Consider the following 24,060-nt stretch of genomic DNA (forward strand, 5'->3'; position numbering starts at 1 on the left):
ACAGATGAAGACAAGCAATTAATCAATGGGAAAGAAGACAGAGAAAAAGAAACAAAACGGGAGATCATTTGTGGCTTGACCACAAACTACAAACATAACTCACAAACCCACAGTTCTTACTTTAGAAAGTATCAGGTATTTTCTCATGTTCCCGCTGAATACAGAACTTCCATTCATTCATTTGACAAAGATACACTAAGGATCAGCTATGCTCCAAATGCTTTTAAAAAAGCAGAGAGCAAAAAAATAATTTCCTTCTAAGAGGAAATACTGACATCACATATCAGCAAGAAAAAGATAAAGAGAATGTAAGGTAAATTAAAGGCAGGCTAACATGCTTAGTTGTCTCTTATTCTTCCCTTTCCTCATACTTAAAAAAAATACTGGGAAGTCCTAGGTGAATAAGCTATCTCAAAGTTTGGCTTACTCATCCCAAAGGGCCTGGCTCTGTATTAAACTGGCCTTTGGCCCCTGGGAGAGAAAAGCACTTCCCTTGGAAGAGATAAACAGTGCTTCCCAGATTTCTTTACCTTTCAATTACCAGGGCCAAGTGTGTGTTAAGACTAGAGCCTGGCCGCCTTCCTGTGCCATTTTGCTGCCAGCCTTTGGCACAGAGGCTCTTTGGCCATGAGAACTTATAACAAACCCATTGTTGTGTAACACTCAGTGCTACTTATTTATTGGAGCTTGTCACACACATATTGTACAGGGGAACTCTGTCCTGCACTTAGCACGCTAACGGGCACTTGAAGGTCAAATCACAAACGTTTTGGTGCCAGTCTCAATGGGGTTTATGAGGAGGTTCCTGAGAGTATCTAGTACCTTCTTTTCAACTCCCAAATTCTAGACCCTAGTAATCAATCAACCTTGGGTTCCAGCAGCAGCACCAGGGTTTTCAAGTTTGCTGGATGTACGAAGCACATGCAAGGAGGTAATGAAGTCACATTAGGACCTCAGAAGGAGCATGAAAACTTAGTAAAAAATAATCTTAGGACCTTAGACGGTGGGATCACTGTTATATTAAAGAGACCATATACGAGGACTCAAGAGGTTTCCCTCTGCTCCCTGGAACTGATGCTCCGTTCACCTACTTGACAAATACTCGAGTGTTAGTTCAGTGACCACGGTTACAGGAACTATTCTTTATAACCACCCTCTCAACTGCCAACCTAAAAGAAGAGATTAAAATCTGCCTGTGCTAAATCTCTCATCAATGTTGGGTTAGGTAACCAGAACCAACAAATCCTTCAACAACTCATTACTAACTTTGAAAGACAATAAAAAGCCAGAATTTATGAGAATTTATATTCTTATAGCTTTATCAATCTACTAGTCTCAACATCAATCTACACACACCAGAGAAAATATGATTTATAGCTCTCTAATGAAAAAAATACTTAATCTCCATTTCTCATCCATCAATGGAAAAAATCTACATTACAACTGTGATGGGAAGAAACCAATATACTTCCTTGGGATCCTTAAAATGCTACATAAATGCTAGATCAATCAATTCCAAGCAGACCTTTCTTCTTATTTTACAGGGTTCACTGATCAAATAAATAAATTTACTCTGCTTTCCATCACAGATCAATTCTGAGTCACATCCAATCACCAAACTCCCAGGCCATGGCCATCTTCCACACAAATCTGGATTCAAAAGAAATTTTTGGAAAGAGAACCCAACATTTTACTGTCCATGATCTCTTAACCTTATTTACATGCAGTAATAATCTAGGAAATGAGAATGGATCAAACAGCAAAAGCAAAAGAAGCATCAACCAACCAGAGTAATACTTCTGAGAGTGACCCTACTTTTTACTAGATCGGAGTGACTTGTTAAAGATCAAATAAATTACTTGTTTTGAAGTTAACTGTACTCTTTCAAAAGAGTTGCTATAAATATTAGTATCAGGGGAAAAAAGAAACAAACTGATAGTTTCACCATATATCCAACAATCATAAAAAGTCCTGTCCACATAAAACCTGCACACAAATATTTACAGCAGCTTTGTTCATAATCACCAAAAGCTAGAAGCAACCAAGATGTCCTTCAGAAGGTAAATGGATAAACAAACTGTGTTATACCCATACAATGGAATATTATTCATCAGTAAAAGGAAATGAGCTATCATGCCACAAAAAGACATGGATGAATCTCAAATAAATAATGTTAAGTGAAAGAAGCTACTCTGAAAAGGCTATATACTGTGTGATTTTAATTATGTGATTAGAAAAGGCAAAACTACAGAGGTAGATGGTAAAAAGATCAGTAGCTCTTTGGAGGGGGGTTACGGCAGGCAGTCAGGGAGGGAAAAAAGGACGGACTAAATAGGTGAAACATAGGGAATTCTGCTTAGTACTGTAAAGATATTAGATATAAGATATGTATTTGTTAAAACCCACAGAACTTTTTATAGAGTACAGAGTGAGACTTAATGTATGCAAAAGAGTGAGGAGTTTGGAGGATCCCCAGATGGGATGCAGAATGCAAGGAAACAACCTGTTATAAATACATGAAACAAATCAATGAAGGGAATGGGGGTATCCTTTAGGGTTAGTACTGTAATTCTGCTACATATACTGGAATTGAATGATTTAAGTCAGATGGCAGATAGTATGGGTTTCTCACAGCTGGAGGGAGAGGTTACAGATGAGGAGGAGCCTAGAATGATCCATGGATTAGACTTGGTCACATCATGAACTCATTTAGCTTAATCTAGTGGTGATGGTTTCCCTGGTGGCTCAGACGGTAAAGCGTCTGCCTCAATGCAGGAGACCCGGGTCCGATTCCTGGGTCGGGAAGATCCCCTGGAGAAGAAAATGGCAATCCACTACACTCTTGTCCAGAAAATCCCATGGACGGAGGAGCCTGATAGGCTACAGTCCATGGGGTCGCCAAGAGTCGGACACGATTGAGTGACTTTAGCTAGCTTAGCTGAGTAGTGATGGTTACATATAGAAGTATTTATAGATATATGTATCTATGCTGGTTAAGTATATACATATATATTTTCCTGCTCTGTCAGCTTTTGAAAGGGTGACACCCAGTAGCAAGGAGCACATCTAGTACCTAGACAGCAGTTTGTAATACCATTCTCCAATAAAAGGAGACAGGACTCCTTGGAGACATGGCTAAGTCTAGGGCTGGGGCAGGAAATACAGAAGATAAACCTGGAGCATCTTGTAGTGCTAGATAGTAAGGAAGGCCTGGGGGAGGGGGAACCCATCCACAATGATGGGAGCATGTCCAAGGGACACAGGAGCCAACTGCAAGAGCTCACAGTGGCCAAAGTTGAAACAATTTGATTACCAAAATAAAGCGGTATTGAATTATAAACCAAAGTATAAAATAAACACTTGTAAGTCCACGTTGTTGTAGTTCAGTTGCTAAGTCATGTCCGACTCTTAGCCACCCAAAAAACTGCAGCCAACCAGGCTCCTTCCGACCATGGGATTTCCCAGGCAAGAACACTAGAGTGGATTACAGTTTGTTTCTCCAGGGGACCTTCTCCACCCAGGGATCGAACCTACGTCTCCTGCACTGCAGGTCTATTCTTTACCACTTAGCCACTAGAGAAGCCCTCTAAGTCCACACTGATAAAAATAAATAACGGAACAAATAAATGAGAAAGAAGAGACCTATCTCTAGTAGAGAAGGATTCCAAGTAACTTATGTAGCTACTCTGCATAACTCTCCACTCCCTAGGTGCGAGCTGCACATACTGACTCCAGAAGAGAAATCTGACACACACACAGCACCTCAATCAGACAATCAACGTCAGCATCAAAAGAAATACAAAGTGGGACTTCCCTGGTGGTCCAGTGGTTAAGAATCCACCTGGCAATGAAGGGCACATCAGTTCTACCCCTGGTCCAGGAAGACCCCACAAGCCATGGGGAAACTAAGCCCACGAGCAGCAACTATGAGCCCATGCGCTGCAACTACTGAAGCCTTCACGCCCAAGAGCCTGTGCTTCACAAGACAAGCCACCACAGTGAGAAGCCGGCGCAAAGAAACAAGAGAGTAGCCCCCATGCTCTGCAACCAGAGAAAGCCTACATGCATCGACCAGACCAAGGGCAGCCAAGAAAAAAAGTCGTATCATGTTGACGGTACATTGATATGATGCAATGAAAACGACACTATCTCTGTGTGTCTTCCTCCCCAAAACACATAACCCCAGTCTAATCATGACCAAAAAACATCAAATACCAATTGAGGAATATGCTACAAAATATCTAACCAGTACTCATCAAAACTGTCTAGATCATCAAAAACAGTGGAAGTCTGAGAAACCGTAAGAGCCGAGAGAAGACATGACTACTAAATGTAACGTGGCATGCTGGATGAAGCCTGTAACAAGGACAGTAGGTAAAAACTAAGGGAATCTGAAGAAAATATAGACTTTGGTTAATGTATCAAAACTGGTTCATTAAATGTAACAAATGTACCATAGTAATGTAAGATATTACTAATGGGGAAAATATGTAGGAAAAAATAAGTTTCAAATTGCCAAAGAAGATTATCTTCCTGCATGAGAGATTATAAACTGCTTGAACATTCAAACTTTTAACAAACAAGTCAATTTTTTGCTAAAGAAAAAAGGTGGTTTTTTTGTTTTGTTTTAAATAAAGAATAAAGAAACAGAGAGAAGGTTAAAGTCTAAATGGAAAACATCATTTTCTATCCAAGCATTCGACAGTTTTTCAAAGGACAGAGAAGAATTAATAATTCAATTTCAGTCTCAGGTCAATTCAAATAGTTATTTAAGAAGCACTGAAGGAAAAGTGCCTTGAAATACCTTTTTTTTAAAATTTTTTTTTCCCCAAAATTTCAATAGTTTATACTCATGGAAATCAGGCATCTTCAAAACTTTAAAAATGTTGGCTTCTGAAGGGCCACATAAATTTCTAGTGAATCTGTTATAATTCACTGCTATAACATTATTGCAGTAAATAGGTTAAAGAGCATACCTGACTCTAGTGAATTAACTATGCTTCTGTAATAAGCAAATGGCACTCAACCATTTGTCAGTACCACACAGAACTGGGCATCAGCACACATCAGTGTATGCTCTCCTTGGTGGGCTGGCAGGGACAGTGAACACAGTAAATTTAAAACTGTCAGTCTATCAGAAACTGTAAGATCACAGAGATGTCTAGGCCCATCCCTTCCTCTCCTCTGAGGATGGGAGTTAAACCACAAGAACAAAACATATTCAAGAATTCCCTTGAACAGCCTGAATGCAGGTTTAACTTAGACATCGCTACTACCACCATTTACCAGATCAAAAACAACATCACTTTTGTCTATGCGAACTCGAGCCAGATCACTGACATTTTTTGAAGGAAAAGAAGTGTTGGGAGAGGGCAGGGAGCGGGTGTGAGTCTCAAACAGCTAATTTCCTTTCCCTTTAACATCTTGAGGAAATAGCACGGGAATAAAAGAACCATGCTATATTTTTGCAAAACCCTGCCAGGATCTTTTTTCATTAGGGTAATAAAGGACTTATTTAAAGAACAGCAGTGGATAAGCGGACATGAAACACCAAGTTAAGAAAACACATTAACTTAATCCAACTTACAAGAGTTGTGCCGACGACGGAAGCTTTTGGACTGACTCAAAGATTCCGTGTGCCTGTCCACGTAGCTCTTTGAGCACTGTTGCTGCTGGGGAGAGATGGCAACATCTTGGCTCTTCACATCTGTCCTCTTAGGGATGTTCTGAGGGACACTGCTCGAAGAGGCTGGCTTCTTGACCAACTTGCCTGTGCCATTTTGATTGATACCAACTTGGCAACCAACACCAGAGGAGCCTAATTCTGTCTGATGAAGGTCTCCAAAATGTTGGGTTTCTCCAGGGCCTGGTATCTCCAGAATTTTTAATTCTGTAATGTCACCTGCCCTGAAATACATAAAAGAGTCCAAGTCTCAAAACTATAACAGTGATAACAGTGATGAAACTGAAATCCACAGCAAAAGCCACACCTTTGGAGGGCTTCATTTCAATGAGAAGTCAAAGGCAAAACCTAAAAAAGATGGTGGCGTACTTAAAGACAAGACTTAGCCACCAGCATTCAACAGACACAGCACTGACCTTTAAAAGAGACCTGTTGCTACTCATGTATATGGAATCTAGAAAGATGGCACTGATGAGCCTATTTGCAGAGACACAGACATTGAGAACAGGCATATGGACACGGCTGAGGCGGGGAGGGAGGAGAGGGTGGGGTGCGTGGAGAGAGTAACATGGAAACATACACCACCATATGTGAAACAGACAGCCAATGGGAATGTGCTGTATGACTCAGGGAACTCAAACCGGGGCTCTGTAAAACCTAGAGGGGTGGGATGGGGAGGGAAGTCGGTGGGAGGTTCAAATGGGAGGGGACATAGGTAAACCTATGGCTGATTTATGTTGACATTTGGTAGAAACCAATATAATACTATAAAGCAATTATACTTCAATTAAAAATAAATAAAAATTTTTAAAAAGAAACAAAAAATAAATTAAAAACTTAGAAAAGGAAAACAAAAGAGACCTATTGTTAAGGGAGTGGGAGACAGATGGACTGGCATTTCAGGTTAGTAGACACAAACTATTACATATGGATGGATGGACAACAAGGTCCTACTGTACAGCACAGGGAACTACAGTCAAAATCCTGGGATAAACCATCATAGAAAAGAACACAGAAAAGAATGTGTGTGTGTAACTGAGTCACTTTGCTGTACAGCAGAAATTAACACAACACTGCAAATCAACTATACTTCAATAAAGAATAGAGAGACCTATTGTTAATCATAAAACCATCATTAATATCTTAGATTTCTACAATGCTTAATGGCTTTTTTCATTCATTTACTTACCTGCTCACTCAAAAGGTATACACAGAGTACTTACTATGTATGTGGTAACCCCTGTAGCAGGAGTTGGGTATATAAAGATGAAAAGCAATATATGCTCACACAGAACTTGAAGTCTAGTCAGCAGAAAATTCAAGTAGGTAATCAAAAGTGTTGAACACTATGACAGAGGTGTGTACTGGGGACTAGAGCCCCCAAAGCAAAATACATGTTAGTCTGGTAGAGATGGATGAAGCACTTAAGCTGAGTCTGGTTGGGAAGGGAAAATAAGAGTTGGCCAAGCAGAGTATGGGAGGAGAGGGGCACCTTAAGCCAAGGCTCAGAGACTGAGGCCATGTGAGGAACTGCCAATGTTACTGTTGTTACTGTAAATGTTATAGTGTTACTAAAGAGACAAATGCTTGTAGAGGGCCATCAGGAGGTAAGGCTGTAGAGAAAGTTAGGGATCAGATCACAGTCACACTGGATTTTTCTGGTGGCTGTAAGAACAGCAAGGAAACTAGAGACAGGGGCACCTGTTAGGAGACGAGGCAGAAATAAGAGGGGATGTATACAGCAAGTGACAATGCAAAGAGAGAAAGGAGGATGGAACCAAAAAAACATTTGGAATCCAAAGAATTTGGTGACTAACTGAACATGAAGATCAAGAGAATGAAGAATTCATTACGATTCCTAAGTTTCTAACCTGGGTGAAAGGTGTCATTAGGGCAATACCGAGTGGCAAATGCAAGGCGTGTGCAGAAAGGGGAGGAGTGTTTTTACTATGGGGGAGGCCTCAGAAAGTTAGAAAGTGATGAGAAGAGAGACAGTATAAAGGCTCAAAGTGAAGACACAAAAGAAAGGGGCAGGGTCTCAAAGGATATAGAAAACGATAACACATAAAGCATGTGTGATAAGGTTAGCCCTGAACACAAAGGGTATATCTTCTGTGAAGACTTCAGAGGAGGTAAGCAATAAGGATGGATACACACCTACAGAAAAGGTTAGGTCTGGGTGTTGTTTAGGAAGTCGAGGAAGCTCTTTCCAGAAAGTCTTTTTTTAAAAAAACGTTAAGAAAGGAAGGTTTCTGTGAAACTTGTGAAAAGAGGGATGTGAAGACAACATCTAAGCTTGAGATCTGTTGGCAAACACTAAAGAAAAATACATTCCTAGAGCTAAGGACTTTAGCTACTAGCTAGAGTGTGTCTCTGGAGATAAATTATAATACAAATCTACAAAGAGAGATAGTTATGTGGGGGGACAGGGTGTGGGGGGGTGGGGAATCAATAAAGGCCTCACATATAAGAAAGAACAAATAATACAAAACTGAGAAAGGAAATCTGAAACCGTAGAAGAAAACAGAAAGATGATTCTAAATTTGACACATTTAAATATAATATTGCATGTCTGACAGAGATAAGAAAAATGTTTCACAAACCCTGAATCATCAGCTGAAAGCTAGTTACTACACAAAGTCTCTGCTGAAACAGCAGTAGAACTAGAAGATCTAAGGTTGTAAAATCTCTCCCCTGACAAAAGTAGTCCTATGCAAGAGAATACTGGCAATGAGACCTAGGTCAAGCTCCATAGACCACCAGACTGGATTTGAAGAGTCAGTTAGGACACTCACCTGAAAGTGACTTCTGGCACAAGGCACTTCACTCCATTGTGGAAAGGCCGGGTGAGAGAAATGGTCTGGCTGACCTGATCCACTGCTGACACTCTTCCCTGATAGACACCCAAGCTATCTCCACAGTTGATGGACACAATACTGCCCAGCCAATCTGTAGCCATGTTTCAGATGTGAGATTGCCGTGGAGAGAAGGAATCATGCAGTGTACCTTGAGAAACAGACAAATCTTCAGTAAAATTTAGAAAACATTATATCAGGTTATGTAATAGGTGCTGCTTAATAACACATATTCTATCACAACCTTAACTGAGGTAATAAAGCAGTAAAAATCAAGCTTTTTTTTTCCCACTAGGAGTAAGCATACTGATGAATAAGCAATATTGTTATGTATATAGTTCTTTTAAGTACTTTCAACCATATGTACTAGCCATTTACCCAGACATCACTTAAATGATACTGAAAAATCCTGGACAAAATTTGTTTTTGAAAAGTTGACTGAAGACATTACAGAACACTAAACCTAACAACTACGGGACATACATTCATTTCCAGTTCACCAACATATGCTGGGCCTTAAACTAGTACCAATTCATTTCAAAGGACTGAAATCTGACAGAGTATACTTTTTGTCCAAAACCAGAATTAAATTTGAATTTGATAATAAGATTTTTCAAATCTCTCCAAATAACTGTAAATTAAGCAAAACACCTCTATACAACCAATGAGTCAAAGAAGAAATCAAAAGGACAGTTAGAAAATAGTCCAAAGTCAAGGAAAATGAAAATAGAACATACCAACATGTGTGGGATGTGCTTAAAAAAGTGTTTGAAAAGAAATTTATTGGGAGAGGGAGAAGGTGGGATGATTTGGGAGAATGGCATTGTAACATGTATAATAACATATAAGAAACAAATCGCCAGTCCAGGTTCGATGCAGGATACAGGATGCCTGGGGCTGGTGCACTGGGATGACCCAGAGGGATGGTACGGGGAGGGAGGTGGGAGGGGGGTTCAGGATGGGGAACACATGTACACCCGTGGCAGATTCATGTTGATGTATGGCAAAATCAATACAATATTGTAAAGTAATTAGCCACCAATTAAAATAAATAAATTTAAATTAAAAAAAACCCCAAAATTAAAATATGCAGAAAAAAATTTATATATTTATATTTTCTAATATAAATGCTTATATCAGAAAGGAAGAAAGGTTTAAAACCAATGATTGAAGCTTCCATCTTAAGAAGCTAGGCAAAAAGGAGCAAATTAACCAAAGGTATTAGAAAGGAACCAAAGAGTAGAAATCAATGAAATAAGAAACAAGAAAGATACACAAAACCAAAAATCTGTTCTCTTGAAAATATCAATGAGGCTGATAAATCCCTACTAGACTAACCAAGAAAAAGACAGAGAACATATATTGTCAATATCAGGAATGAACAACAGACATCACAGGCATTAAAAAGATAAATTTGACAACTCAGATGAAACAAAGAAATTCCTTGAAAAACAAATTACAAAAGTGATACAAGTGTAAAATAGACACAATCACTAACACAAAAAAGCTAGAAATAGACCCACACAAATATGCCTAACTGATTTTTGACAAAGTGGAAAAGTAATTCAAAGGAGGTAATGCAGCTTTTAACAACAAATGGTAACGGACAAAAACTACCAGAACTGATAAAACAAATTCAGCAAGGTGACAAGACACAATTAACATACAGAAACTGGCTGCATTCTCTACACTAACAGAGAAATATCAGAAAGGGACGTAAACAGACAATCCTTTTTAAAAATCACATCAAAAGAGACTAAAAATAAAAACAGGAGTAAACCTCAGCAAGGAAGTGAAAGATGCTGAGAACTACACAACACTAATAAAGGTAACTGAAGATGATTCAAAGAAATAGAAAGATACCCCATGCTCTTAGACTGAGAGAATTCATATTGTTAAAATGGCCATAATTATCCAAAACAATCTACAGATTTAACGTGATACCTATCAAGTTACTCATGACATTTTTCACAGAACTAGAACAAATAATCCTAAAATTTATATGGAACCATAAGAGACCCCAAATTGCCAAAGCAATCCTGAGGAATAAGAATAAAGGAAGAAGCATAACCTCCCAGACTTCAGATAATACGATGAAGCTACAGTAACCAAAACAGTGTGGTACCGGCACAAAAACAGACCTGTGGGCCAATGGGAAAAGGCAGCCCAGCAAAACCCACGCCTATACTCGGTTAGTCTTTGACAAGGGAGGCAAGAATATACAACAGGGAAAAACAATCTCTTTGGCAAGTGGTGTTGGAAAAGTTGGACAGCCGCATGTAAATCAATGAAGTTAGAACACACCCTCACATCGTACACAAAAATAAACTCGAAATGGCTTGAAGACTTAAACATAAGGCATGACACCATAAAACTTCTAGAAGAGAACACAGGCAAAACATCCTCTGACATAAATCATACATTCTTAGGTCAGTCTTCAAGGCAATAGAAATAAAAGCAAAAATAAACACATGGGACCTATCAAAGCTTTTGTACAGCAAAGGAAACCATAAACCAAACAAAAAGATGACATACAAACTGGGAGAAAATATTTGCAAATGATGTGACTGATAATAGCTTAATTTCCAAAATATACAGACAGTTCATACAACTCAATAACAAAAAACAAACAACCCAATCAAAAAATGGGCAGAAGACCCAAATAGACATTTATCCAAAGAAGAAAGAGAGATAACCAACAGGCACATGAAAAGATACTCAATATCACTAACTGAGACATGCAAATCAGAACTACAAGAAGTATCACTTCACATCAGTCAGAATGGTCATCTTCCAAAAATCCACAAACAATAAATCCTGGAGAGGGTATGGAGAGACAGTAACCCTCCTATACTGTTGGTGGGAATGCTCATTAGTACAGCCACTATGGAAAACAGTATGGAGGTTCCTTAAAAAACTAAAAATAGACCTACTCTATGACCCTGCAATTCCACTCCTGGGCATATAACTGGAGAAAAACATGATCTGAAAAGCAGCATGCACCCAAATAGTCACAGCACTGTTTACAATAGCCAAGACATGGAAGCACCCTAAATGTCCATCAACAGAGGAATGGATAAAAAAGATGTGGTACAAAAATACAATATATTAATCAGCCATAAAAAAATAAAATAATGCAGTTTGCAGCAACAAGGATGGCCCTAGAAAGTGCCACACTGAGTGAAGTAAGTCACACAGAGAAGGAGAAATATCGTATGACAGCCCTTATATGTGGAATCTGAAAAGAAATGGTACAGATAAACGTACTTAAAAACAGAAACAGACTCACAGACTTTGAGAACGAGCTTATGATTGCCAAGGGCAAGGATGAGGGGAAGGGATAGTTAGGGAGTTTGAGATGGGCATGTACACTGCTATTTTAAAATGGATAACCAACAAGGACCTATTGTATAGCACATGGAACCCTGTACAAAGTTATGTGGCAGCCTGGATGGGAGGGGGGTTTGGGGAAGACTGGATACATGTATATGTGTGGCTGAGTCCCTTTGCTGTTCAACAGAGACATCACAACATTGTTTGTTAGTCCACTATACCCCAATACAAAATAAAAAGTTAAAAAAAAAAAAAACCCAATTGAAAAATGGGCAGAAGATCTAAATAGACATTTCTTCAAAGAAGAAATAGAGATGGCCAACAGGCACATGGAAAGATGCTCAACATCACTAATTAGAGAACTGCAAATCACAACTACACTGAGGTAACACCTCACATTAGTCAGAATGGCCATCATTTAAAAGTTAACAAAAAATTAAATGCTGGAGAGGATATGGAGAAAAGGGAACCCTCTTGCACTGTTAGTGGAAACATAAGTTAATACAGCCACTATACAGAACAGTATGGTGATTTCTTTAAAAACTAAGACTAAAACTACCATATGACTCAGCAATCCCACTATGGGTATATACTCTGAGAAAACCATAATTCATAAACACACACGTACCCCAATGTTCACTGCAGCACTATTTACAATAGCTAAGACATGGAAGCAACCTAGATCCATCAACAGATGAATGGATAAAGAAGTTGTGATACATATACACAATGGAATATTACTCAGCCATTAAAAGGAACGAATTTGAATCCGTTGAACTGAGGTAGACAAACCTAGAGCCTATTCTACAGAGTCAAGTAAGACAGAAAGAGAAAAACAAATATTTTATATTAATACATATCTATATGTAATCCTGAAAATGAAAGAGGAGAGTGAAAGAGTTGGCTTAAAGTTCAACATTCAGAAAACTAAGATCATGGCATCCGGTGCCATCACTTACGGCAAATAGATGGGAAAACTGTGGAAACAGTGGCTGACTTTATTTTTCTGGGTCCCAAAATCACTGCAGATGGTGACTGCAGCCATGAAATTAAAAGACGCTTACTCCTTGGAAGGAAAGTTATGACCAACCTAGACAGCATACTGAAAAGCAGAGACATTACTTTGTCCACAAAGGTCCGTCTAGTCAAGGTTGTGGTTTTTCCAGTGGTCATGTATGGGTGTGAGGGTTGGACTCTAAAGAAAGCTGAGGGCCGAAGAATTGATGCTTTTGAACTGCGGTGTTGGAGAAGACTCTTGAGAGTCCCTTGGACTGCAAGGGGATCCAACCAGTCCATCCTAAAGGAGATCAGTCCTGGGTATTCATTGGAAGGACTGATGTTGAAGCTGAAACTCCAATACTTTGGCCACCTGATGTGAAGAGCTGACTCGTCTGAAAAGACCCTGATGCTGGGAAAGACTGAGGGCAGGAAGAAAAGGGGATGACAGAGGATGAGAGGGTTGGATGGCATCACCGTCTCAATGGATATGGGTTTGGGTGGACTCCGGGAGTTGGTGATGGACAGGGAGGTCTGGTGTGCTGCGGTTCATGGGGTCGCAAAGAGTAAGACATGACTGAGCGACTGAACTAAACTGATATGGAATCCAGAAAAAATAGTACTAATGAACCTACATGCAGGGCAGGAACAGAGACACAAACATGGAGAACAGACTTGTGGACACAGGAAGGGAAGGAGATGGTGGGAATTGAGAGAGCAGCAGTGAAACATTTACACTACCATATGTAAAATAGTGGAAACTTGCTGTGTAACACAGGGAGCTTATCCTGGTTCAGTTCAATTCAGTCGCTCAGTCGTGTCCGACTCTTTGCAACCCCATGGACTGCAGCACACCAGGCCTCCCTGTCCATCACCAACTCCCAGAGTTTATTCAAACTCATTTCCATTGAGTCAGTGATGCCATCCAGCCATCTCATCCTGTTGTCCCCTTGTCCTCCCATCTTCAGTCTTTGCCAGCATCAGGGTCTTTTCCAATGAGTCAGTTCTTTGCATCAGGTGGCCACAGTATTGGAGCTTCAGCTTCAGCATCAGTCCTTCCGTTGAATATTCAGAACTGACTTCCTTTAGGATGGACCGGTTGGATCTCCTTGTAGTCCAAGGGACCCTCAAGAGTCTTCTCCAACACCACAGTTCAAAAGCATCAATTCTTCGGCACTCAGCTTTCTTTACAGTCCAACTCTCACATCCATACATGACTACTAGAAAAACCACAACTTTGACTAGATGGACCTTTGCTGGCAAAGTAATGTCTCTGCTTTTTAATATGTTGTCTAGGTTGGTCATAACTTTTCTTCCAAGGAGCAAGCGTCTTTCAATCTCATAGCTGCAGTCACCATCTGCAGTGATTTTGGAGTCCAAGAAAATAAAGTCTGTCACTGTTTCCCATTGCTTCCCCATCTATTTGCCATGAAGTGATGGGACCAGATGCCATGATCTTAAGTTTTCTGAATGTTGAGTTTTAAGCCAACTTTTTCACTCCCCTTTTTCACTTTTATCAAGTCTCTTTAGTTCTTCTTCGCTTTCTGCCATAAGGGTGGTGTCATCTGCATATCTGAGGTTATTGATATTTCTCCCAGCAATCTTGATTCCAGCTTTTGCTTCATCCAGTCTGGCATTTCGCATGATGTACTCTGCATATAAGTTAAATAAGCAGGCAATTGCAGCCTTGACATATTCCTCTCCCAATCTGGAACCAGTCTGTTGTTCCATGTCCAGTTCTAACTGTTGCTTCCTGATCTGCATATTTCCTAAGATTTCTCAGAAAGCAGCTCAGGTGGTCTGGTATTCCCATCTCTTTAAGAATTTTCCACAATTTATTGTGATCCACACAGTCAAAGGCTTTGGCATAGTCAATAAAGCAGAAGAAGTTTTTCTGGAACTCTCTTGGTTTTTTGATGATCCAACAGACATTGGTGATTTGATCTCTGGTTCCTCTTGCCTTTTCTAAATCCAGCTTGAACATCTGGAAGTTCACAGTTCACGTACTGTTGAAGCCTGGCTTGGAGAATTTTGAGCATTACTTTGCTAGCATGTGAGATGAGTGCAATCGTGCAGTAGTTTGAACATTCTTTGGTACCGCCTTTCTTTGGGATTGGAATGAAAACTGACCTTTCCCAGTCCTCTAGCCACTGCTGAGTTTTCCAAACTTGCTGGCATATTGAGTGCACTACTTCCACAGCATCATCTTTTAGGATGTGAAATAGCTCAACTGGAATTCCATCACCTCCACTAGCTTTGTTTGTAGTGATGCTTCCTAGGGCCCACTTGACTTCACATTCCAGGATGTCTGGCTCTAGGTGAGTGATCACACCATTGTGGTTATCTGGGTCATGAAGATCTTTTTTGTATAATTCTCCTGGGTATTCTTGCCACCTCTTCTGAATATCTTCTGCTTCTGTTAGGTCCATACAATTTCTGTCTTTATTGTGCCCATCTTTGCATGAAAAGTCCCTTGGTATCTCTAATTTTCTTGAGATCTCTAGTCTTTCCCATTCTATTGTTTGTCTCTATTTCTTTGCTTTGATCACTGAGGAAGGCTTTTGTATCTCTCCTGCTATTCTTTGGAACGCTGTATTCAAATGGGTTTATGTTTCCTTTTCTCCTTTGCCTTTAGCTTCTCTTCTTTTCTCAGCTATTTATAAGACTTCCTCAGACAACCTTTTTTTGCCCTTTTGCATTTCTTTTTCTTGGGGATGGTCTTGATTACTGCCTCTTGCACAATGTCATGAATGTTAGGTCCATGAATCAAGGCACATTGGAAGTGGTCAAACAGGAGATGGCAAGAGCAAACATCAACATTTTAGGAAATCAGAGAACTAAAATGGACTGGAATGGGTGAATTTAACTCAGATGACCATTATATCTATTACTGTGGGCAAGAATCCCTTAGAAGAAATGGAACAGCCATCATAGAAACAAAAGAGTCCAAAATGCAGTACTTGGATGCAATCTCAGACAGACAGAATGATCTCTGTTCCTTTTCAAGGCTTAACCTGGTACTGTCACAACAGGCGGGGTAGGGGTGGTGGGATGTTCAAGAGGGAGGAGACATTTTTGGAGTTTAACCTGGTATTCTGTCAAAAATTAGGTTTAGGGTGGTGGTGGGGGTGGGGGTGGGCAGGAGGTTCAAGAGGAGGGGATATATGTATAACAGATGATTTATGCTGTTGTACAGCAGAGACCAACACAACATTGTAAAGCAGTTATCCTCCAATTAAAAACAAATTTTTATAAAAGCACTTCCAATATTATCTCCTAGAAACAGTATTATCACTATTAGATTACTTATCACATTTTCTTTATTGATTGCTTTTTGTTCCTATCTGCACACTGCACACATCATCTCCCAATGTGAGATGATGTATGAGAAACTCCTTTAAGGACTCAATGTTATTACTAATGTGAATGACTAAATTTCTGATTATTTTGTTAAAATGTTATGGGTAATAACCAAATTATCCATATTATCTTTGGGTATAAAATGCACATTTGTGCTCCATCTGTGTTTCTACTTTTTTACATTAAAATTTCAAAAGAAAAAAAAAGATGTTTAAATATATGTTTGTGTCACATTACTCATATGCAGTTGAATGTTACTCAGCCATAAAAAGAATGGAATAATGACATTTGCAGCTACACGAATGGACCTAGAGATGATCATACTAAGCAAAATAAGTTAGAGAGACAAATACCTTGTGATATCACTTGAATGTGGAATCTAAAATATGCTACAAATGAACATATCTATGAAACAGAAATAAACTCACAGACACAGAGAACAGCCTTGTGGTTGCCAAGGAGGAGAGCAGGTGGGGCAGGGAGGAACTGGGAATTTAGGATGGGCAGATGCAAACTATTATATATAGCATAGATAAACAACTAGCTCCTACTGTACAGCAAAGGAACCATATTCAGTGCCCTGTGATAACCGTAACAGAGAGAAAGTGAAAAAGAATGTACATGTGACTGAATCACTTTGCTGTACAGCAAAAATCAACACAACACTATAAATCAACTCTAAAATTTTTTTAAGTTGAACAAATTATATAAATAAAAGAAATGAAAGGGCTGCAGTAAAAATGTCAGATAAAAGATTAAGGCAAAAACATTAAAAGAGTTAATTCATGCCTAAACAATGTATATTATTACTGAGGGTACAACTCACTAATAATATATATTGCTATAATTTTCCATTGAGGTAATTTGATTATGTCAAAACATAATATAGAACATAAAACAGGTATATAAAATATTCAAGAATAAATTTTTAAAGTCAATAGAAGAGAATTAATACAATCTTCTGTAATGAATCAAGCAGCAAAACAAATATTTTTAAAAATAAACAATACAGATACTGAGTTCAATAATCTTATCAGGCTTTGTATCTCCAGTGAAGGAATACACATACTGTATACCTGGCTTCAGTTGTTAGGACAAATGGTAATGGATATTCATCAGCAGAAAATCAACCCTGATCTAAGTTTCATAATTTATATACACATTTACTCAAAATGGGTCATAGACTTAAACGTAAAATGTCAAACTATAAAACTTTTAGGAAAAACGTAAGAGAAGCCTTCAAGATCTAGAGTGAGGCAATGAATTCTTCGACTGGACACCAAAAGCACAACCTATTAAGGAGAAACTGATCAGACTTCTTGAAAATTAAAAACTTTCATTCTGCAAAAGGATCCTTATTAGGAGGCTTTTTAAAAAAAGTTACAGGCTGGAAAAAAATATTTACAAATCACATATATGACAAAGACTCATGACCAGTATCTAGAATACACAAAGAACTCTTAAAATTCAGTGATGGAAAAAAAAAATCCAATCCATAGTGGGCAAAAGACACAAAACACATTTCAACAAAGAACTATACAGATGGCAAATAAGTACATGAAAAGATGTTCAACATCATTACATTAACCACTAGGGAAATGCAAGCTAAAACCACAATGATACACTACATGCCCACTGCTGCTGCTGCTGCTGCTGCTAAGTCGCTTCAGTCGTGTCCGACTCTGTGCAACCCCAAAGACGGCAGCCCACCAGGCTCCCCCATCCCTGGGATTCTCCAGGCAAGAACACTGGAGTGGGTTGCCATTTCCTTCTCCAATGCATGGAAGTGAAAAGTGAAAGTGAAGTCGCTCAGTTGTGTCCAACCCTTTGCAACCCCATGGACTGCAGACTACCAGGCTCCTCCGTCCATGGGATTCTCCAGGCAAGAATACTGCCCACTAGAACAGCTAAAATAAAAAACACTGACAACACCAAGTACAAGTAAGGATGTGGAGAAATTGAATAACTCATACATTCATACATACTCATATATTCATACACTGCTGATGGAACTACTAAATGGGGCAGCCATTTTTTTTATTAAAAAAAAAAAAAAAGCCTAAACACGCAGACATCTCTGGTGGTCCAGAGGTTAAGAATCTGCCTGCCAATGCAGGGGACACTGAGTTTGATGCCTGGTCCAGGAAAATTCCACATGCTGTGGGGCAACTAAGCTCATCTCCACAACTCCTAAGCCAGCACAGTACAACCACAGAAAGCCTGCACACAGCAACAAAGACCCACTGCAGCCAAAAATAAATAGCCAAAACGGAGGCTATAAAAAAAAAAAAAAAAACACCTAAACACGCAACTCACATGACCCAGCAGTTGCATGACTGGTCATTTATCTCAGAGAATGGAAGACTTAACTCACAAAAAAACCTGTACTTGAATGTTTATATCAGGTTTACTTCTAATAGCCTCAAACTGGAACAGGCTAGATGACTTTCCACGTGTCAAAGGTTAAACACAAACCATGGTAGGAGCAAAAGTGAAAAAAGCCAACCCCAAAAGGTTACATTCTTATGATTCCATTTGTGTAACATTCTTGAAATGACAGCTATAGAAATGAGAGGAGAAGAGTGGTTCCCAGGAGTGAGAGAAGGGGCAGAGACACAAGGAAAACAGGGATGGCTGTAAATGAGCAACATGAGGGATCCCCGTGGTTAGGGAAACATTCTGCATCTTGACCATATGATGTCAATATCCTGGTATTGACACTATACTATTGTTTTGCAAGATGTTACCAATACGGAAAACCAGGCAGGATATATGGAATCTCTCTGTATTCTTTCTTATAAATACATATGGATCTACAGCTATCTCAAACAAAAAGGTCAAAAAAAAAAAAAAATCAATGTCTTCTACCACATTAACAAAGCAAATGAGAAATCATGTATGATCACGTCAACAAATGCAGAAAGATAATCTGACAAAATTCAACATCATTCATGATATAAAAAAGGAGCAGTGGCATCTATAAAACAATTATAGATAACATCATATTAATGGTGAAACAATGAATTCTTTCCCCCGAAGACTGGGACAAGGCAAGAATACTCTCACCGGTTCTGCTTCTTATTCAACATTATATTACAGGTGTTAGCTACTGCAATAAGAAAAAGAAATAAAAAGCATAAATATTGGAAATGAAGATGTAAAGTTATTTTTATTTGTAAACTTTATTGTTGACTGTGCATGTAGAAAACCCTAGGGAATGTACCCCCCCCCCCCACACACACACAAAAATCCTACTATATGAAACTTTAGCAGGGCTTCCCAGGTGGCACTAGTGGTAAATAACTGTCTGCCAATGCAGGAAACATAAGAGACACAGGTTCGATCCCTGGGTCGGAAAGATCCCCTGGAGGAGGATATGGCAACCCACTCCAGTATTCTTGCCTGGAGAATACCATGGACAGAGGAGCCTGGTGGGCTACAGTCCATGGGGTTGCAAAGTGTTGGATACGACTGAGCGACTTCACTTTCACTTTAATATAAAAGTTAAAACAAAAGCTACTGGGGTGGGGAACAGAACACCTAAGTGACCTTAGAGTAGAGAAAGATTTCTTAGACAAAACAGAAATAAGTAGTACTAATCATAAAAGAAAAAAATCTGATGAATTAGATTTCATCAAAATTTAAAAGTCCTGCTCATCAAAAATCATCATTAAAGAATACAAATTGGAAGAGGTGTTAAAAAAAAAAGACGCTGGGAGGCAACTAGAGCAGTCTATTTAAGAGACAGTGGTAAGCTGTAATAGGTAGAAGCAATGGAGAAGGGAATAAGTTGAGATTCAAGACCAAGACTGATACAGGTGATGGTCTGAATTTGGTAATGATTTAATATAGTAATAGGTAACAGAAAGGGGGGGGGGGGGGAATCACCCTTAAGAAAATAAAAGGTGAATGGAACACATGTAATCCCACAGCTTTTACACACATACCATCATACTGTGTAGCAATAGCAGCAGCTAGTATTTATTGCTCATTTACTATGTCTCAGGACTGAGTTAAAACTTTAGGGGCCTTCTTTAGGGCCCTTCAATCTTCATGACAACCCTATGAGACAGCTACTTTACTAACCCATTTTACAGATGGGGAATTTACAACAGAGAGGTTATAATGGATATTTACACACTTGTAATCAGAGCATAAAGGCAGCTTCTTAGCATATTCTCCACGTGTATGTGCTATTCCACCGCATTCACATATCAGTTTTTCTCTCAATGGACATTTAGATAATTCAATTTTTCACAATTATAGTTAATGCAGCAATAATTTTCTCAGGATAAAGCCTCAGTCAGTCAAAAGGTAAAACCACCTAGGTTTGATTACAATATACCATAGTAGAAAACTATCTTTTTTCCAAAACAAATCATTTTCAATTTTTTTTCAAACGAAATCATGCTCTGGATGGGTTAAGATAATCATACATTTAAAACAAAGGTACTGTAAAAAAAAAAAATTTAAGGAGGTATTCCATATAATCTAGCCCCATTTCAACATCATCCCAATGAAGGCTACCTCCAAGGATCAAGCATTTCAAGAAAACTCCCAGATTTATGATGGTAAAAAGATGTTTCTGCCCTCTATTATAACCACACCAAAACAAGAAAAGAAAAAAGGAAAGCCACAGTTAAGGAGAAAATATTCCCAACAGATAAGATCCAGAATATATAAGGAATACTTACAAATAAATAAAAAAAAAACATCAGTTTTTTAAAGCAGGCAAAAGAAGTTATACAAATAGTCAATAAACATACGAAAAGCTGTTCAACATCATTAGTTTATCAGGGAAATGTGAATTGAAACACAATAAGACACCCAAATGTCCAAGATGGATGAATGTATAAACACTCCATTAAAATAGAGTATCATTCAGTCTTAAAAAAGGAAGGTTCTGATATATGTTATAACATAGATGAACCTTGAAAACATTAAGTGAAAATGAAATAAGACACAGAAGGACATATCTTGTATGATTCCGCTCACACGAGGCATCTAGAACAGTCAACCTCACAGGGGCAGAAAGTAGAATGGTGGCTTCCAGGGGCTGGGAGAGCAGGAGATGAAGTGCTACTATTCAAAAGGTACAAAGTTTCAGTTTGATATGATAAAAAAGTTCATGATGGTGATGGTTGCATGACAATGTGAGTGCACTCAATGCCACTGAACTGTACACTTAAAAACTGTTAAAATGATACATTTTATCATTTTGTATGATAAAGTATACATTTTATCCTACAAAATGATAAAATGTATACTTCATCATACAAAATGATAAAATGTATACTTTACCACAATTTTTGAAAGTGTTAGGTTGGGAAAAGACCACCATAGATACTATATCCACTGCTGCTGCTGCTAAGTCGCTTTAGTCATGTCCGACTCTGTGTGACCCCATAGACGGCAGCCGACTAGGCTCCTCTGTCCCTGGGACTCTCCAGGCAAGAACACTGAAGTGGGTTGCCATTTCCTTCTCCAATGCATGAAAGTGAAAAGTGAAAGTGAAGTCGCTCAGTCGTGTCTGACTCTTAGCGACCCCATGGACTGCAGCCTACCAGGCTCCTCCATCCATGGGATTTTCCAGTACTATAGATCAAAAATGAAAGCACCAAATGTCTGTGATAATGCAAAGCACTGGAACAACTCTTAACTGCTGATAGTGTAAAATGATACAAGCACTCTGGAAGAGAGGTTGGCAGTTTCTTATAATATTAAATATATATCTGTGACCCAAAATTTCCTTTCTAGGATTTACCCAGGAGAAATAAAAACATATATTAACAAAAAGACTTGTACACAAGTGTACAAAGTACCTTTATAACAGTCAAAAATTGGAAACAAGGAGAAGAGAGGAAACAAATCATGGTATTAACTACACCACAGAACACCACTTAACAATAAAAAAGAACAAACTACTTACTCGACTAATACAAGGTAGATGATACTCAAAAACTGAAAGTCACACAGATACATTTATATGAGTCTATTTATAAGAATTTCTACAAGAGTAACTATAGTGAGAAAAATCAGAAGTCTTCCACCTATAGGTCAGAAAATTGACTAGAAAGAGGCAGAGGGACTTGTGGGGTAATGAAAATGTTCTTTGTTTTTACTGATGCAGTAGTCACAAGATTATACACAGCTAGCAAATTTTACTGAATTGGGCATTTAACATTTGTGCATTATTACTGTATGCAAGGTATATCTTAATTTTTTTAAAAAAGGAGGGAAACTACATGCAGCCAACATAACCTGTATAGTATGACACAGAATATTTAGTCATTCCTTCAATAAGAAGAGGTTAATTTCCCAGAAAGGTTTTCCATAAAACATAAAGACGAAAACTCACACACTGGATAATGCCGGCAAAGATTTCTATTAGGCATCTCATAAATGTCCAAAACCAAATTTTTAATTTCTTTAGCCTAACACTCAACATCCCCCAATTTGTTCCTTCCCAAGCTTTTTTCACTGCTTTTCAGGTGGCTCAGAAGTAAAGAATCCACCTGCCAAGGCAGAACATGTGGGTTAGATCCCTGGGTTGGGAAGAGCCCTTGGAGGAGGAAATGGTTACCCACTCCAGTATTCTTGCCTGGAAAAAACCCATGGAGAGAGGAGCCTGGCTGGCTAACAATCTTTGGGCGGGGCGGGGCGGGGGGGGGGCGTGTCACAAAAAGTTGGACACAACTTAGTGACTGAGCCTCAAGCTTTTCCCATCTCAATAAATGGCATCAACATATACTATACTGCTTATACAAAGGGGAAAAAAAGTCAGGAGTCTTCTTGATTCCTTTCTTTGTCCTTCGTCCCATACATTCATCAATAAGTCCTATTGTCACTACTTCAAAGATAAGTCCATCTCTCTCCATCTCCACTGCTACTTACCTACTCTAAGTCACTATCATCTCATAATTGCAGCAGTCCCCTGTTATATCTCTGCTTCAACTTCTGCCCCTCTAATTCTTTCTCTACACTGCAGCCAGAGCAAATTTTAAAAGGTAAATCAGTTGTCATGATTCTGCTTAACTTCCTTTCCATAGACTGCAAGCCCTACACAATCTCATTTCTACTAACCTCTACAGACAAATTCCCTGGTGGCTCAGATAGTAAAGCGTCTGCCTACAATGCAGGAGACCTGGGTTCGATCCTGGGTGGGGAAGATCCCCTGGAGAAGGAAATGGCACCCCACTCCAGTACTCTTGCCTGGAAAATCCCATGGACGGAGAAGCCTCGTAGGCTACAGTCCATGGGGTCGCAAAAAGTTGGACACGACTGAGCGACTTCACTTTCATAGACAACTTCATCTCTCACCACTCCTTTTCCCTGTTCTCCAGACAAATTGACCTTATCACTGTTCCTTAAATACATCAAGCTTGTTCCCTGCAAAATTCTGCACCAGGTATTTTCAGAACACTCTTTCCCCAGTTACATGAATGGCTAGTTCTATCTCGTCTTTCAGTTGCCTTCGAAAATGTCACCACACCAAAGAGGCCTTCCCTGGCTACCCAATTTAATGTGGCTAAACTCTCTATCACTCTCCAACACTTTCTGTTATAATTTCAAAATGACTCACCATATGAATTATCTTATTTATATTGTATGTGTCACCCCAATAGAATGGAAGCTCCAGGAGGGCAAGGGACCTTGTCTGTTTTGTTCAGACAATAAGATTGCCTAGAATGGAAAAGGAACTCAGTAAATATTAATTCAATCAAAGGAGACATAATAAACCTGACAGAAGTTAATCACTCAAAATCTAGAGTTATCTAAATATCTATATCTAAATGCCTTAGCTCTCCTTGGAAATGGTTCCAAAAACACAAT

General features: G+C 39.0%; 1 protein-coding gene across 5 annotated transcripts in view; it reads right to left on the minus strand.

Annotated features, from left to right (window-relative positions):
- EDC3 (enhancer of mRNA decapping 3) overlaps positions 1 to 24,060 on the minus strand; it is a 56,815-nt gene that overhangs the window by 26,729 nt on the left and 6,026 nt on the right. For 3 of the 5 annotated variants that reach the window (XM_086363795.1, XM_086363794.1, XM_086363791.1), the window contains exons 2-3: positions 8,479 to 8,689; positions 5,588 to 5,907 (exon numbers count right to left, since the gene is read on the minus strand). In XM_086363795.1, the coding sequence (XP_086219921.1) occupies positions 5,588 to 5,907; positions 8,479 to 8,642 (484 nt within the window). In that variant the 5' untranslated portion in view covers positions 8,643 to 8,689. Of the gene's footprint in view, positions 1 to 5,587; positions 5,908 to 8,478; positions 8,708 to 23,809; positions 23,911 to 24,060 lie in introns of all 5 variants that reach the window. The other 2 variants (XM_086363792.1, XM_086363793.1) reach the window with 2 other exon arrangements.

The sequence above is a fragment of the Bos grunniens genome, chromosome 21 (assembly GCF_055505025.1).
Source record: "Bos grunniens cultivar Pamir isolate PY7600 chromosome 21, Bosgru_T2T1.0, whole genome shotgun sequence".
In the NCBI taxonomy this organism is placed as follows: domain Eukaryota; kingdom Metazoa; phylum Chordata; class Mammalia; order Artiodactyla; family Bovidae; genus Bos; species Bos grunniens.